This window comes from Tetrao urogallus (assembly GCF_951394365.1).
Source record: "Tetrao urogallus genome assembly, chromosome: Z".
Taxonomy (NCBI): Eukaryota; Metazoa; Chordata; class Aves; order Galliformes; family Phasianidae; genus Tetrao; species Tetrao urogallus.
Window position 1 is genome coordinate 40,753,446 of NC_136816.1, and position 15,945 is coordinate 40,769,390.

At 41.6% G+C, this 15,945-nt stretch overlaps 1 protein-coding gene across 2 annotated transcripts in view; it reads right to left on the minus strand.

Annotated features, from left to right (window-relative positions):
• The window catches only part of TJP2 (tight junction protein 2), a gene marked incomplete at both ends in the record, with an annotated part of 76,721 nt that overhangs the window by 33,325 nt on the left and 27,451 nt on the right, over nt 1–15,945 (minus strand). The window contains one exon of one of the 2 annotated variants that reach the window (XM_079548567.1): nt 11,529–11,591. The exons of the other annotated variant lie outside the window; for it this stretch is intronic. Within the exon in view, the coding sequence (XP_079404693.1) occupies nt 11,529–11,591 (63 nt within the window). Of the gene's footprint in view, nt 1–11,528; nt 11,592–15,945 lie in introns of those variants that run through there. 2 annotated transcript variants of the gene reach the window in all.

The following is a 15,945-nucleotide window of genomic DNA, read 5'->3' on the forward strand; positions in this document are numbered from 1 at the left end:
CTGGAAATACTTTTTCCACCATGCATGAAAGGGAGCACTGGCACAGTCTCCCCAGAGAAGCTGCAGTCTCCTCCCTAGAGATCTTTAGAAGGACATGGTCCTGGGTAGCCTACTCTGGATGCCCTGCTTGAGTAATGAGCTTGGACCAGATGGACCCACAGATTCTCCTTCCCACCGAAGCCATTTTGTGATTTTATGAAACAAAACTGATTTTTCATGCAAAATAAGTGATGACTTGAAAAGTTATTCTTAATCATATTTTATTGAAAAGTTACACTATTCATTTGTTATGGTTTGTAAATTCTGTCTGCAAAAGCACTGGCAAACACCATGTGAGTACCACAAGCCCATTCTAGGCATTCAAAGAGCAATCTCTACTTCTTAAGTTGCATGAAAACTTTTGAAACTATCAAATAAAGAACGTTTACTGATGGTGTAAAGTTTTTTGACATTACTGCTTTCAGGAACAGTCTGAAGCCAATATGACAGCAATGCCCATGGCCATTGCTTTACACTGTGCTCAGCAATATTTCGTTATGGATTCTGCTTTACTCCTTCTTCAAAATTATCTGAGCCCAAATCTAGTCAGCTGCAGAGTAGTTTGGGCCTCTGAACTTCAAGTCAATAGCCTTTCCACCGAAACAATGGCAAAAGAAGCACGCACACAGACTTCCTCCTTGTCTATCAATGGAAAGCTTCATACCAAAACCAGCACGTGAAACAAGAAAACAGGAACAAACTTTCCCATATTTAGAAAGTTTTGCTTGGCTAATAGATGGGGCAAAAGGTTTTGAGGTTGCAGAACTTGCGTTCATTTCCACACCTCTTGTGTTACCAACACTCCAAACACCCTCCAGTCTGAAATCTGAACTAGAGTCCAGTGCTATTTCAGAACTCAAGAGATCAAGGACAATAGAACTGTTCATCAGGCTACTGGGAGCACTAAGCACCGAACACATCCATGTCCCATTTATATTGCTGCCCTGCAATTAACATTCACACTGCACCACCACAGATCTTCCAGTAGATAATTTCTATTAAAAAAAAAATAAATCCAAAGAAGATGAGGAAAAGCTATATATATGCACAACACCTTGATTGATCCAGAGCTTTGACAAGTTGTGCTCTTTTTAATTCAAAAGTAGTAGCATTTTGATTTCAAGTATAAAAACTCCTGAACAAAACCAGGGAGGTTCTACATACAAGAGTCTGTGCAATGCATGCATTAGTCTCATTTGGAAAAAAAATTTACTGCTTTTCATGGGGCTTTTTACATGTCAATGCCAATAGGAAAATTGTTTAAAGCCTAACATTCACTGATTATACTGAAGTTTCAGAAAGGCCAACCACTTTGAGGTGACCAAAAAAAAAAAAAGGAAGAAAAAGGTTTTTTTCCAGAAGTATTCTGAGTCCAGGTCACCTTACAAATAGCCAATAAATACCCCACATATTTTTGTTTATTTGTTTGTTTTCTTAAGGTGCTTTCTTCTGCTCCGGCTCACGAAGGTTTCTGTTTCACCGGAAACGAGCATCCTTAGAAGGAATTCAAGCTGACGAGTCGTTTCTGCAAAATGTCGACAGCCCATGCGAGCTAACAAATGACAGCGCCCAGCCGCACTGCGAGCCGTACGCTCAGTTAACCCGCAGAGCCACTAGGTGGCGCAGTGGCCCTGTAACAGAGGCCCCCGCGGTTCACTTTCTGCGCAGAAAGTTGAGCAATTGCTCTAAGGAGCGCAACCTCAGACTGTCACTTTTGCACTGTGCTGTTGCCGTGAAGAGCAAGGTTTGCTATACTATTTATGTATCAGAGTATGTTGGCATTTCTGTGATTTTCAGATAGAGTCACAGAATCGTGTGAGTTGCAAGGGACCTGTAAAGGCATCTAGTCCAATGTCCCAGCAGTGAACAGGGACACCTACGGTGAGATCAGGTGCTCAGATTCCCATCTGGCCTGACCTTGAGTATCTCCAGAGATGGGGCATCCACCAGCTAACTGCTCAACCTGTGCCAGTGCCTCACCACTTCTATTGTAAAAAACTTATTCCTTACGTCCAATCTAAATCTCCCTTCTTTCAGTTTGAAACCATTTCCCCTTGTCCTGTCACCACTGATCCCTTTTTCTTTTATAGCCCCTTTTCGGAACCTGAAATTCTGCTGTCATATCACCCAAGAGCTTTCTCTTTCCTGGGCTAAACAGCCCCAGCTGGCTCAACCTGTCCTTGTAGGTGAGGTATTCCATTCTTTCCATCAAAAAAAGAAAAGGGGGAAAAAAAATGGGACAACTAACATCTTTTGGGCCAAAATCCCACTTTTTTTTTTTTTTTTTTTTTTTCCCAGATTAAAAATGACAGGAATCTTTCTATTGAAACAAGTTGTTACATGTTGTTTGTTTTCTTAAATCTCAATTTTTAGGAACACATATTATCAGACAAACAGATGTTCGATTTTTCAAAATCCCTGCTTCATTAACTCACTTTCCTCCACAATTACTTCCAGGATGAATGGTAAAGTTCATTCAAATAGTAAGTAAGTAAGTAAGTAAGTAAATAAGTAAATTATCTATCTGTCTGTCTGTCTGTCTGTCTGTCTATCTATCTATCTATCTATCTATCTATCTATCTATCTATTCCCAAGAGGTTTTTGTTCTGAAAAGAGAGAATTGCCTGGGACTCTGGAGATCATGTCAACACACAACCTTTCAACCAATGCTGCATGGAAACGAGTAGCAGAAAAATTCTGAAGATTTTGAGCCAATACAAAATGACAGTTGTATCTGAAGTTAGAAACACAACATTGCAGCACTAGCTACAAAAAGGAAAAACACAGCTTTGTTTTCAGAGTAAAGCTTTTTATTCCAGCCTACTTTTGACCTGAGCAGAAGTAGTGTGGAATCACTACATTTGCATACTTCCTGGTAGTATATCATCAGCAAAAACAAGATCCCAATGGACCTCAGTCACAGAGATGCAATTTTTCATTGATCTGGAAAAGGCAGGCAAAACACACACCCAGGAATTTTCTAAAATCCATTGATGTGTTCACAGTACCTGTGACCTATGCCAGCAAGAATGAGAGTTATTTCTTTCAATTCAGTACCTGGAAGCTAGGATGATATGGTTTCTTAAAAACTACGATGCTTTTCCCACGAGTATGTTTTCAACAGCTGTCTGCTAGTAACTGTTCAAGGGGGTGACTGTAGAAGCAGTCACCTGAGCTCCTGTGATGCAGCAGGTCCTTATTTACCACCATCAAGAGGGAAAAAGAACAGAAGCGCTGAGAAGAACAACAAAAATATCCATACAAGGCAGAGTATAACAGATTCAGAACACAAACTCACCATCCGTTTACAGCCTTGGCAGGTTACACTTACTATGAATGTACATGCAAAAGTTCTAAAGTTGCCTGGGATGGGGTTGAAGAGGTGAGCAGAGTAGAATATGCATGTTACAGCTGAATTCTATTGAGCTTCAATACGTGTATGTGTATCAAAGTGTAATATCCTTACAGTCCTTTACAGAAAGGCTGGTTAAGCACTGGAATAGGCTTCCCAGGGAGCTGGTTGAGTCACCATCTCTGGATGTGTTTAAAAACTGTTTAGATGTGATGTTCAGGGACATGATCTAGTGGAGGATTGTCAGAGTTAGGTAGTATGGTTAGGTCATGGTTGGACTCAGATCTGTAAGGTCTTTTCCAACCTGAGCGATTCTACGGTTCTATGATTCTATCCCATTACAAACAGTAACCTATCCAAGAGAAAAAAATCAGACATTGCAAATAGAATGCAATAAGCAAGATTCACAGGTCATGCCTACTAAAAAACCTAAACACTCATAGAAATACAGCTTAGATCTCTTTCTGGAGCAAGTCCTCTTCCAAAAGTACCTTTTGCCCAACAACAGTTCAGTCATTATCCCACTGAAATCACACTGCAATTGTTCCAGTGTTTCCCCCAGCAGGAAGCAACCGATTGTTCAAAGTCTATGCAGAGAACAGCTTCAATTCAAATACAAAATTGCCATTTTGGAGAAAACACATCCCATTTCCTTTAAAAAAAAAAAAAAAAAGAGCAAAAATGTTGAAATTATTTCCTTCATTTTTCAGAAAGCAATTTCTGCCTATTGAGAAATAATAACACTTTGGCAATTAGCATTTTTCCCACCAAAGTTTGTTTTTTGCTTTTTGTTTCTCATGTTGCTTCAGAGGAATAACAGAAGGCGTTTTGTCTAAGTGTTCTGGGATGCACAGCACTGCTCAGCAGATGCACCTTGGAAATATTAACTTACTCTCCCACAGGCATTACAGGTTCTAAAGGAAAGCACAAATCTCACCTTTCTGCTTGGCACACATTCAGTCTTGCAATAAAGAGGTTTTCCCTACTGCCTCTTTTCAATAACAAAGAAATCTTTCAGCACATAAGAAGCTGAAAACAAAGTAATTTCAGTTGAAGATCAAAACTAATCTAATTAATCTATGTGAAAAGCAGCTACAGCTGCATCAAAGACACTTGTGCATGCAGCATGTAAACCGTCGTTTTCCAATCTGGATATATCCTGTTTTTCTTCAGTTTCCTGGACTTTCACACAGCACAGAATAACATGTTGCATATAACACAGAGCATGTATATAACATGCTCTCATGGTTGGCGACCCTGCCCATGGCAGGGGGGTTGAAACTAGACAATCATTATGGTCTTTTTCAACCCAGGACATTCTATGATTCTATTTTTTCTCTGTATACACTACAAAACAGTAACGCAACTTTCAGTTTGCCTAATCCAAAACAGCTCTAGAGGTTACCTGATTTAATCACGTCCATTCACTTTACCTGTAAACTCTACAGAACCTTCTGTTTGCACTGTTTCTGCGCTGCCTCTTCCTTAAGATGCCCACTGCCCAAACACACACAGCCTGAGAAACAAAGCACACAAGCAGCTCGTGCACGAACCAAAAGTTCAGCAGGACACCTTTTACTTGGCAGTCATAAAAAAATGCTTGTTCTGATGTGGCTCAAGTTTCACTGGGGAAGTGAATGGAACTCAACAGCTCTAAACAATGTTTCATTATGCTAAGTAGCCTATATGTCTTTTTTTTAGTTTAACTGTGAAAAAAGTAAGTGCAGCTGCTGTAACTGAAGTGTCCAGCTTGAGAACCAGTCACCCTGTGTAGTCCAGGTATAACTTTTACACTTCCATCTTTAAACAAAGAATTTGAAAGAAAAAGAACAAACATCATTTTCACTGTGTGATGTAGAAGGCAGATAACAATTTTTATTCAACTTCAGTGAAACACCTACTGGTACTATTTCTGAATGCTCCTGCTACTTTTACCTATAGTAGAACAGCAAACCAAGCACTGGAAGCAACCATCTCCAGCATCAAGGAACTACCAGTTGAGAAAGTGCATTTCTGCTATTCCATTGTCCTGACAGACTCTGTGACTGCATGAACATCTTTATTTATCAACTAAAACTCCCAAATCTGAGAAAAAACAAGCTGGTTAACCATCTAATGCTTCACGTAATTCTTTTTTTTTTTTTAAAAGGTCAATTCATTGCTGGTATATAATCCAATCAGGTCAGCATTTTCATTTAATAATCTACTCATAATGCAAGACAACTCAAATAATTGTACAGTCGTTAATTTCTGAGCTCAGTCCCAAACCATTTCAGGTTTTCCTTCCCTGCTAAGATATCTAGTTTCCTTTTTCTAATTCTTATTTATAGAACGATGCATCATAGTCTTACAGGCATCCTACTTTTGTGTGAGTATTCCCGTTGCAGTGCAATCATGTTTGATCATGTTTGCTTTTCTTTTTGGGCTGACAGAAATGAACCCTACTATGGTTATGTATGGCGTAGAAGTTTTAAAAGTACATTTAACTACGCTCTAAAACTACATACTACTACTACCACAGCTGTCACGCAAAGCAGATTTAACATACACACACACACACAAATACAGTAAGAAGCTTTGAGTGTCCAGACTTCTGCTAAATAAAAAAAGTTAAAAACTGAGGTTTTTTTCAATTGTCAATCAAATCGCTGCAAAACAAACAAATAAATAAATAAAATTTAGTAGTTTTGAGTAAAGTCATAATTTCAGTACCATTCAGATACATATTGCCAATAATCTGTTCACCTTGTTTGTTAGCCAGTTCTTACAGGGTTATTAATTTCATTAATCAGCATACAAAAAACTATTGCTGATCTTGCTTCAAAGCAGATTCTTACTTTTTTGATATTCCACCTCTCAAAAGGATTTTAACAGTTCTAGTGATACCATGTGGATCTATCCTCCTCTCCTTCCTTCAGTCACCTTACTCCTGATCCTAAAGCCTTAGGCAACTCACCTCTCCCTTTCAAGACAGCTCAACAGCTTACTCAGTCATACCAGAAAGCAGTACTGAAGTTCACTCCTCAACTTTAACATATCTTGCACATTCCCAACATGACACCTAAATCTGCTGCAAAAGAAGCTCAGTATTTTACATATGGAATCCATACAATGGCTCTTGCATTGTAAGGGCCTTAGGGCTATAAATCTCACGTTGACATACACCTCGAGGTGCATGTGGAAGAATAGGGAACATGCAGTCAAAAAAAAATCACTTTGTTTCATCCGAAACTGCTCCTGCTGCATCAACTACCATGATGTAAAGGGTTAAGGCAGCTACGCCCAATTCGCAAATCACATTCAGAATCCCTTTGCTCACAGCACAGCTTCATCCTCAGGACCTCCTAAGGACTACAACTGCTTTGTCACACACAAATGGTAAGCATAAATGATACCCTCAACTCTGAATATTCTGGGCCACCCTTCATCCCATACAAAACTGCATTACAGTGAAACTCACCACGAACCGGATCACACTGAAAAAAACACTCTGAGATAAGAAAGCAATACAGGGGAAGTTGAAAATGGAAACATTTCAAGTATTTTCCATTCCTCTTTCCCAGTCCTTTGGTGAGGGAGGATGCAAAGCTGAAGCATACCATGCAGTTAAAGACTAGCACATGACTTCATTAACATCTAAACATATCGATAGTAAGAACAATTGAACACTTCCAACTTACGTAGAAATTATTCCATTGGGATTTCTGATAACTTTCAACGCATAAACAACCACAAGGAGGGCAGGAAAGGAGGAACGGTGTGCAGTGAAGTCAAGCACCTCTTTTTTCTGTAGTATTGAGATAGACAGCAACTTCTACTTTGTTGATTTGTTCCCAGAGCACTAATCTGAGTTCATCTGCAGCCATTCGTACCTCACTTGAAAGGATGCCAGCAAAAGAACTTGGAACTGCAATCGTTAATGCAATCTCTCAGCTCAGTCAACACTTCTCACACATATAACATCAATGTAAGAAAGTTCAGGCATCTCTCTATGTGTTAAAAGAAAGCAAACCATCTTGCTGCTACAGAATAGTGCTGTTGCCGCTATAATGCACACTGTAGTGCACAAAGGATAAACAGACCAGAATGGAATCAAGTGAGTGACAGAGTAAATTTTATTCCTTCTTTCACAACTACTAGTGTCTTATATGGGCTTTGAAAGAACTAGGAAAGAAAGAAAAAAGAGTCCTGCACATGTGGCTACAAGGAAATGACAGGTCTTAAAATCAATAAGAAAAGCTCCATTCAGTTATCATTTGTAACACAGCTCAGTTTAGTAGCAACTTCACTTTCAACCAAGATTCAAAATAGAGTTTTCTTCTTGCAGTTTGATCCATGTACCAGAACATTTTACACCCAAGGGCTTTCTAACACACCAAGCAAAAGCAAAAGCAAAGCATGATTAAGTGCTCTGCTTCTTATTAACCTCCTTAGGAAAACAAAACAAAACAACAACAACAACAAAAGTACTTGTCTGTAAGCTAACAAGCCTTACAAGAAGACAAGAAAAATGAAATCCATTTTCAAACCATCATGACCCAAGAATTTGAAGTTCATCCTTACTGCTGCAATAGATGTTAGGAAGGTATCCACTAGCATCTACAAGGTAAAGCAAGAAAAAACACTTTAAAAATAATATAAAATAAAATTACTACAAGAGGCAGAGAAGTTTGTGGATAAAACTTAACAAATGAAATTGTACAGTTTTAAACCACAGTACTGTTAAAAGTAGAAAGGCATCATAATATCCTAACAAAGGAAAAGCCACACAGAAAATGTCAAACCTCTTACTCATAGCATCCCTGTACGTCAGAACAGATAAGTATCTCTCACAAGCCCAAGGCCCCGCAAATACTGATGTACCAGCAGTACTCTGGTCCAGGGTTTTCCACATTTAATCAAAAGCTTGACAAGTGTGTCTGAGGCACATGACAGAAAGCCTCGCTGTCTTCTTCCTCCATCTTAAATATTCTTATACTTCAAGTTTATTGGGCACTGCTTATGAACGGGTAGGGGAGTGCAACTGCCAAAGCAGAAGAGAGAGCACAGCAGCGCTGGGAAATGCCAGCAGGCCTCCATCTGCAATCAACACTCGGTCCATAAAATCATGACCTTTTGCAGCCTGACCTCCAGTAATACACCAACCACACTGAGGTGAAGCGCACACAAGAATTACTCAACTCAGTCAGCAACTGAAGAGAGTTTCTGCCAAAGGGTCAGGAATGACATCACCCACTTTGATGCCAAACAGCAACACACTTCCAGGAAATCTGAAGTGCTGGAAAATAAAAATTTAAAGCCAAACCGTAACCAGGTCCTCAAACAAAACAATGGCAGCGCAGACTTGCACAGAAATAGTATTTTGGATGGCATCCTTTAAGGAATGTGCACAGCCACCTTTTCCAATCAGCTATGCCACTGTCACATCAGTTGTTTAAAAACATTCCCACTTGACTTTATGAGCAGAGGAATCAAATCCACTGACCACTTTTTCCTACTTCTGCAACACAAATCTACATAGGAGAAAAAATACAGTAAAATGTTATTCATTCTGCTCTGCAACTCTGCAGAAGGTCTCTGAAACACTGGACAGAAGAATCCTCAGCCATGACCACTAGAAGAAATGCATATTATCCAGCAGATTTCTGCAGTGCTAGGACACAGAAATAAGTGCAATCAGTGCCAAGCGCTGACCCTGGCAGCAAGTTTTGCAGCTATGTCAAAGGCCAACAATTTGTCTCAGAATGCTCTGTTTGCGAAGCTTGGAATGACAGCCTATCTGGACATCCTGCATTCCCTCCAAAAAGCTCGTATGCATTATGAATCTTAAGGAGCGAGTGTCTGAAATACCACATACAGCATATGTATACGCAAAGGAATCCTGAAAGGATGAATACTCTTACCTTAGGAAACTGAGAAAATAATAGAAAGGAGCATCATTTCTTAGTTGTATTAAGGTTTGGTTACAGCAGGGGTTTTGCAAAGCTTTCCTTTTTGGATACTGTATTTTATTTATGTTGTTTTGGCTTTTTTTTTTTTCCTTTTCTTTTTAAAGACATATTTATCTAAACAACAGTTATGAAATACTAAGACAACACTGCTTATCAACTCTAGAGACTCCACCACCACAGTACATAAAGATACCGCTCTGATTAACAGGGCACGACAGAAGGCACAAACACACGCACCTTGGAAGCTGCTGACGATCACCTATCTACAGAATTAACTGAAGGCCTTGAAGGAGCACTTTAATCTTTGTTTTATTTCAAGACATTGGATGGAGATGCCTGGAGTGTTCATGTAGGTATATCCACTACTGTCTACTGAGTTAGATGATACTTCATTCTTACACAGTATTAAGAGTAATTGCATTTAAATATTGGCTTCTGCTGTACAATCCAGCTAAGATACATTCAGGAATATAACTCTGCCTTTAAGCAGTATTTGTCTGTGATAATACCAAGTGATTTTATGTTAGTTTACATTTTAAACATAGCTTTGAATTCCACTGTATCATTTGGCTTATACACCAAATACAGGACATGTTGACATCATTTGGAAAAAAAAAAAAGAGTTCTGTGGCATCAGATACGTTAGTTTCCAAAAAAAATGCTGCAACTAACTACTTACTGGTACACAAAGGACTCTAAAATTGTTTTGAGTGTCAGATGAATCCATATTTGTCTTACAATTCCAATAACCACAAGCTGTGAAAAACGGAATTCCGAGAACTGAAGTCATAAATTTCGTATTGTCTGAATAGCACCATTTAAAAAAAAAAACAAAAAAATAATTTAAAAAAAAAAAACAAAAAACAACCAGAACTGGAAAATCATAGCTGTCATATCTCACCAGACCGTTTTTATGTCTTCTTCTATAAAATACTGAACAATCTTCTTTATAAAAGAAACAGAACAGTGGACTTCAATAACCTTAATATGAGAAACACAGTCACTGGGAGAGCCACACTGACAATTTGTCCCCATCAAAGTTCAGTACATATAAGAAACATTAGCTTTCTCACCATCTCAAGCAGTAAGTGGGAATGAAGATGAGCCAAAGCTCCCTTTTCTGTTAATACAGACGTTGGCACAGAATTCACAGCCAATATGGCCTACTTCCAAACTCTCTAGGGCTCACAGCTGCAATATGAAAGGAACCTGCATCCTAACCATGTCATTCCTAGTTCTTCACACGAAAGGCAAACCTTAAAACAGTTGGAAGAAACCACTCAGTAAGGACAACCACGCAATCCACACTTTTTCTTTACTTTTTTTTTTTTTACAGGGAAAAAAGAAAAACAACAAATCACAACAGCAAACCACCATCACATTCTTTTTTCCCATTAAAAATTGGCAAGTCTGTGGTATAAAAAGGGAAATAAACAAGGGGGAAAATCTTGAATCAATTCAACAGACGCTTTGTCATCAAGAGGATTCCAGCAGCACTGATGAAACCCGGTCCAAAAAACTCTGTCACTGGAGGTTAAGGGGAGAAGGCCGGTAGCACAGTTTACCAATCCATCACGTGCTGAAATACACTGCAAGTCTCCTGCTTTGGGACAATTCTGTTTTTTAAGCGTAGTCACCATTAACTGACTCATACAGATAATTTAAACAATAGCCTTGTAGAATAAATTCATCTGTAAATACAAAACTCCGAAACTGCTGTTGCTTAGGCAGTAATCGTGTAGCGTCAGCATCTCAACTCTCCCACATCAATACGCTTCAACCGCATCCTCACGAGACCCCTGCGAGGCAAGCCACCAACCCAGCCGCACGGGGACTGCAGTCTCTCAGCGGGACTACACGATCACAGACACTGATTAGATGTAACAGAAGTGGTCGAGAAACACGGGTCCCGTGCCACAGAGCTTGCAAGATGGATAGTTTCACAGTTTCCTCGCACACTTCAGCCCCCAAAGCAACACAACGCGGGACTTCCACAGCCCCTCGGCTTCAGCACGGCCCTGCACAGCTCGGCTGGGCGGACCCCACCCGCCAACCACGACGCCCACGAGCCCCCAAGGCGGCCGCGCTACACCGAGCGGGGCTTCGAGCCACAGACGCGCGCCGCCCGCAGCCTGGCGCTTCCCACAGCCTCGTGCCCGCAACGGGGTCGCGGGGAGGCTACCGACCTGCTCCGCCTCCCCCGCGGGCCCTGGCGGTTCGCTGCCGGCGGAGCCCTGCGTCGCTCCCATGGTAACATCGCCGCCCGGGCGCTAACGGCCGGAGAGCCGCGCTTCTTCCCCGCCGCCCGGGAAGGGCCGGAGGCAGCCCGGCCCGAGGGAGGGGCGGCGGTGGGGGCGGTGGCCGGAGCCCCGCAGGGACAAAGGCGGCAGTGAGGAGCCCCCACAGAGCGACTTTGTCCCGCCGGCACACGGCCACCCGCAGCCCTGCGCAGCCAATCCGGCTGCGGAGGCCCCGGAGAGGCGAGGAGATTTCTCCCCGGGATGAAAAGAATTGTTATTCTCCGTTTACAAAAATATTTCTTGTCTTCCTGCCCTTGGCAGTGGCTAGTAGCTGACGCCTGTCACGGGATAAACCAGGGAGATGCCCTGGGTGGGATCTCTGAGAGCAGTCAGGAGCTGTGGGATGGCACCTGCAGCATCGCCGACAGAAAGGCGCCCAACTCCTCTGCCTTCTTGGTCTGTGCGGTGTCGGAAGGAATGGCCACACACATCTGACAATCTCCCAAGCCCTCAGACTCCATCAGGTGCCTTCCCAACACCCAGCAGGATTTTCAGCTCTGTCTCCAATTCAACAGTGCTGCAGTAAATTCAGAGGCTGAGATGATTTTGAGGCCATCATTACACAGCAGTGGTGTAGAGGTGACCGTATTGGCATTGCCCCGTCACAAAAAGCACAAAAAAGCAGACTCGCAGAAGTTCAACCATACGGTTGCGTTAAATGCAGTTTCTTTCTGTGGTGCCACTGTCCTCCTAGGGTTGCTTTATTTGGGGTGGATTAGTCAATACTGGAATCTTCTTTTGGAAGGAAGAAATACAGAACAAGGAGGAACTGACAGGGAAAAACTTTCTTAAGCAATAGCATTTAAAAAAGAAGGCAAACAGTATGTTACTTTCTATGGCCTGCTCTTAAACTTGGACAGAAAAATTCAGAAAAATGCCAAACCATTAACTTTCATCTCATTTCTCCCCACAGTTTTATAAGGCAGTGATATCATTCAACTTTTGTTGCAATGCTAGCAGCCTGGTGTACAGTAAAACGTCAAGACCACTAGGAAAGTTAAAGCACAGAAGCCAGTGTCTTCTTATAAATGACATTCCATAGATTGAGATGCTATAATAGCATCTGGCCTCAACAGCTAAATGAGGGACAGCAGGGCAAGGCAAACCAGCTGCCATGTCAGGCAGTGCTGAGCACTTCTGTGCTTCTCTGAAATTGGAGACATCCTTCCAAGGAGCCAGCGCAGTGTGGGAATATCAGCACATAATACCATGCCATTGCTTCAGCAGAGGAAGACTGCCCAATGCTCACATCCCGGAGAAGACAGGACATGAGGAAAACAACATGGTCCACTTTTTGCTTTGCTAAGATACAGTAGGATTTTGCTGCATGTGAGAAGATAGTTTTAAAAGCAAGAATAATTTTTGTTTTTCAGTCCCAGAGCACTGTTTTTTTTCTTATTATTCTTAAGAGAGCAGTTGCCAGACACCAAGTGAAATAGGGAAAGGATAAGTCAACAGATACCCACTAGTGCATTCTCTTAAGATGCAGATATTAAGTTAGTGGCTGCAAAACGTAGAGAACCAGCCGCCTGCAACACCTCCCTCCCAAAGGCCCTGGCAGAGGAAGAAGTGCCAGCATTCCTAGCCTCCCCTTTTGATGCAGCCTTCTGTGGAGTGTAGGTAGCACCTGTCGGAGCAATCTAAGCTTATCCTATGCAAGACAAAGGAGGATCACTTCTCATTTCAGTCAAGAGCTGTGATTTAGCCTACAGCCTTGTTTAAGCAAGTTTTGTGACGTTATCAGAGCCACATGGTGTTATATCGCTAACTTTGAGGTTATCAGACTGTGCTTCCTTGAGCTTTAAGGCTGCAGCCAAGGTTAACATACTTAGCTAGCCTGAGGTAAATGCAGCACAGATGCAGGAATTGACCATGGCAATTCAAGCAAAATAGACTTGTTTTTAATTCTTTAACACAAGTCATCACTTAGGAAGTGCCTATCAGTTTATTTCCATTCACTTTCCTATAATAACACATGAAAAACAATTCATTTGGGCTTTTATTTCCTGTGTTCCCCATGAAAGCACAGTGGGCACATAACTTTTTCTGCTTTTTTATTTATTTTTTCAAGCCAAACAGCTAGTCCATCACAACAAGCAGTCCATCACAACTGTCACCTGAAAACCTGAGCCATGACTCCTGATGCTCAGCCTCACACTTGAGCTTGGCAAAGTTTCCAGGTGCTCATAACAATGTGACAGATTGATGTGACAGTCAGTGCAATCACAATTTACAAGTTACTCATCCTGCAGGTGGCCTGCAGAGAACAGACTTTAAGGCCTTTTGGATACTTTCTTCCCTTTGACCAAGCTACCATCCCAATGCAGATACGTTGTTTGGACGTAAGAGGGGAGGATGATGCCAATGAAAACAGAAGCGGAAGAATAAAATACAGTAGTCAGACCATGACAAGAGCTGCAAGAGCATCTCTAGCACTGCAAGTTACATAAATCTTACAGGAAAAGGAGAGCAGGTAACTAAGGTACCCAATTCACCTTACAGCTATTGCATTAGAGGTCAGCATCCCTATTCTCTTGCCTTGCAAGCTGTAGAGATGAAAATGGGTGGGGGAAGGAAGGGGGAATAAAAGAACCTCCTAAAATACAGCTCACACAAGCACATCTTTAAAGGAATAATCAGATACATCTTAGATTAGATAAAGAAGGCAACAAGACCCTGCCCAGTGAATTATGAAATGACTAACACAGAAGGCCCACAGTCTAGGCAAAACTTGTCTGTGACAGCAGCAAAGCAGAAGAGGGGCCAGAGCCTCAGCAGGATGGTCTGTTCTGCCTGTGCAGGTCTCCACACACCCGAGAGTGAGTGTCTGAAGGAAGGGCTGCCTTCAGTTTTCACTTCCTTTGAAAAGGAAGATGCAGGTACAATTGAAGCCAGTCTTTCAAAGGATATTGTTTCATGGAGACAGAAGTCTGGTTACCAGTGTAATGTCAAAACCATACGAATTGGGCTAAAAATGTGCAGCTCTGTCCTCGTGTTTAGGGGCAGTTGTTCTGCATGTGCAATAACTGTATAAAACAGTATTACATTCAGGAATTTCATGAAACGTTATGTAGATGTTTAGAGATTTTATGATGAACTTTCATGGAATATCTTATCATTATTAACTGTGTAAGATGCATGCATGCAAGCAAATAATTTCCAGTGATAACATTTCCCATTGAGTCTTTCAGCTTATCTAATCAAGCAGACACCGTTTGCGGCAGTCCATGTAGATTAGTTAATTTAAAGAGAGAGCTTGTTGCAGCTTGAGTCATGTAAAACCTCAGATGTATTCCATAAATTATCTAACGCTACTGTGAATGCAGTCGTTGTGCTATTTCCAGCACCAACAGAGGCACTATCCATTTAACACTGCACTATGGGATGCAAATTTAAACATACAGTTGCCTCTCATGGTTACTCCTGCCAACCAAGCAAGGCTGTTCAGCAATTTGCCTGCAGCACAGTGTTGTGATGCAGGTGCTCTCTGCTTCTTCCTGTCCCATCCACACCTCCAATTGAGCCTCTTAACTAATTCCTCTGACAATCACACCTATTTAGTTATTTTTTAAATACTGGAATTTAACACTTACAGTGCTAGGCAGCACTAGTAACTTCACAGAACTGGGAAATTATTTCAGTAAGAGACCAGGAATGTAGTTGCTAGTCCAGCTGTTGAACTCTCTGAGTAAAGACATCAGTTTTGCTTTTGTTTCTAAGCAAGTGTTCATGATCTTCTGATGAAAAGCACTGTAGAAGTTTCTAAAAATACCACATTGCCAAACAGCCCTTCCCCTTTCCCTTCCAATCTCTTTAGACTGCTTTTTGTCATCAGCCTGCAAAATTACACAAATCAGTCAGCCCAGTCCTACTTAAATGATTCATAAATCCAATTATGTCCGCTTCTTTATATAGCGAGCTAGGCCCTAACAGACTCAACCTTCAGGATTAGAGGATGTGTAGGTAGCTGACCTCTGACTCTCTAACTGCTCAGGGCATATATATGGTTCAAACACACAGTTCTACACTGCAGTGAAGGCACATGAATGATACAGTAATCTTCATCTGTCTTGGAGGGACTAGAAAAGCCACAGATGCTGTCCTCACAGCTGTTACTGCATGCAGATGTGAATCCAACGGAGGACCACCAAGATGGTGGGGACTGGAGCACCAACCCTGCAACGGGGGGGTTGTTCAGCCTGGAGAAAGGATAGCTGCAAGGGAACCTAACAGCAGCCCATCAACATTGACAAGAGGAATCAAGGAGTTGCAGGACCGCATCTTCTTGCAGTGCACAGCGGGA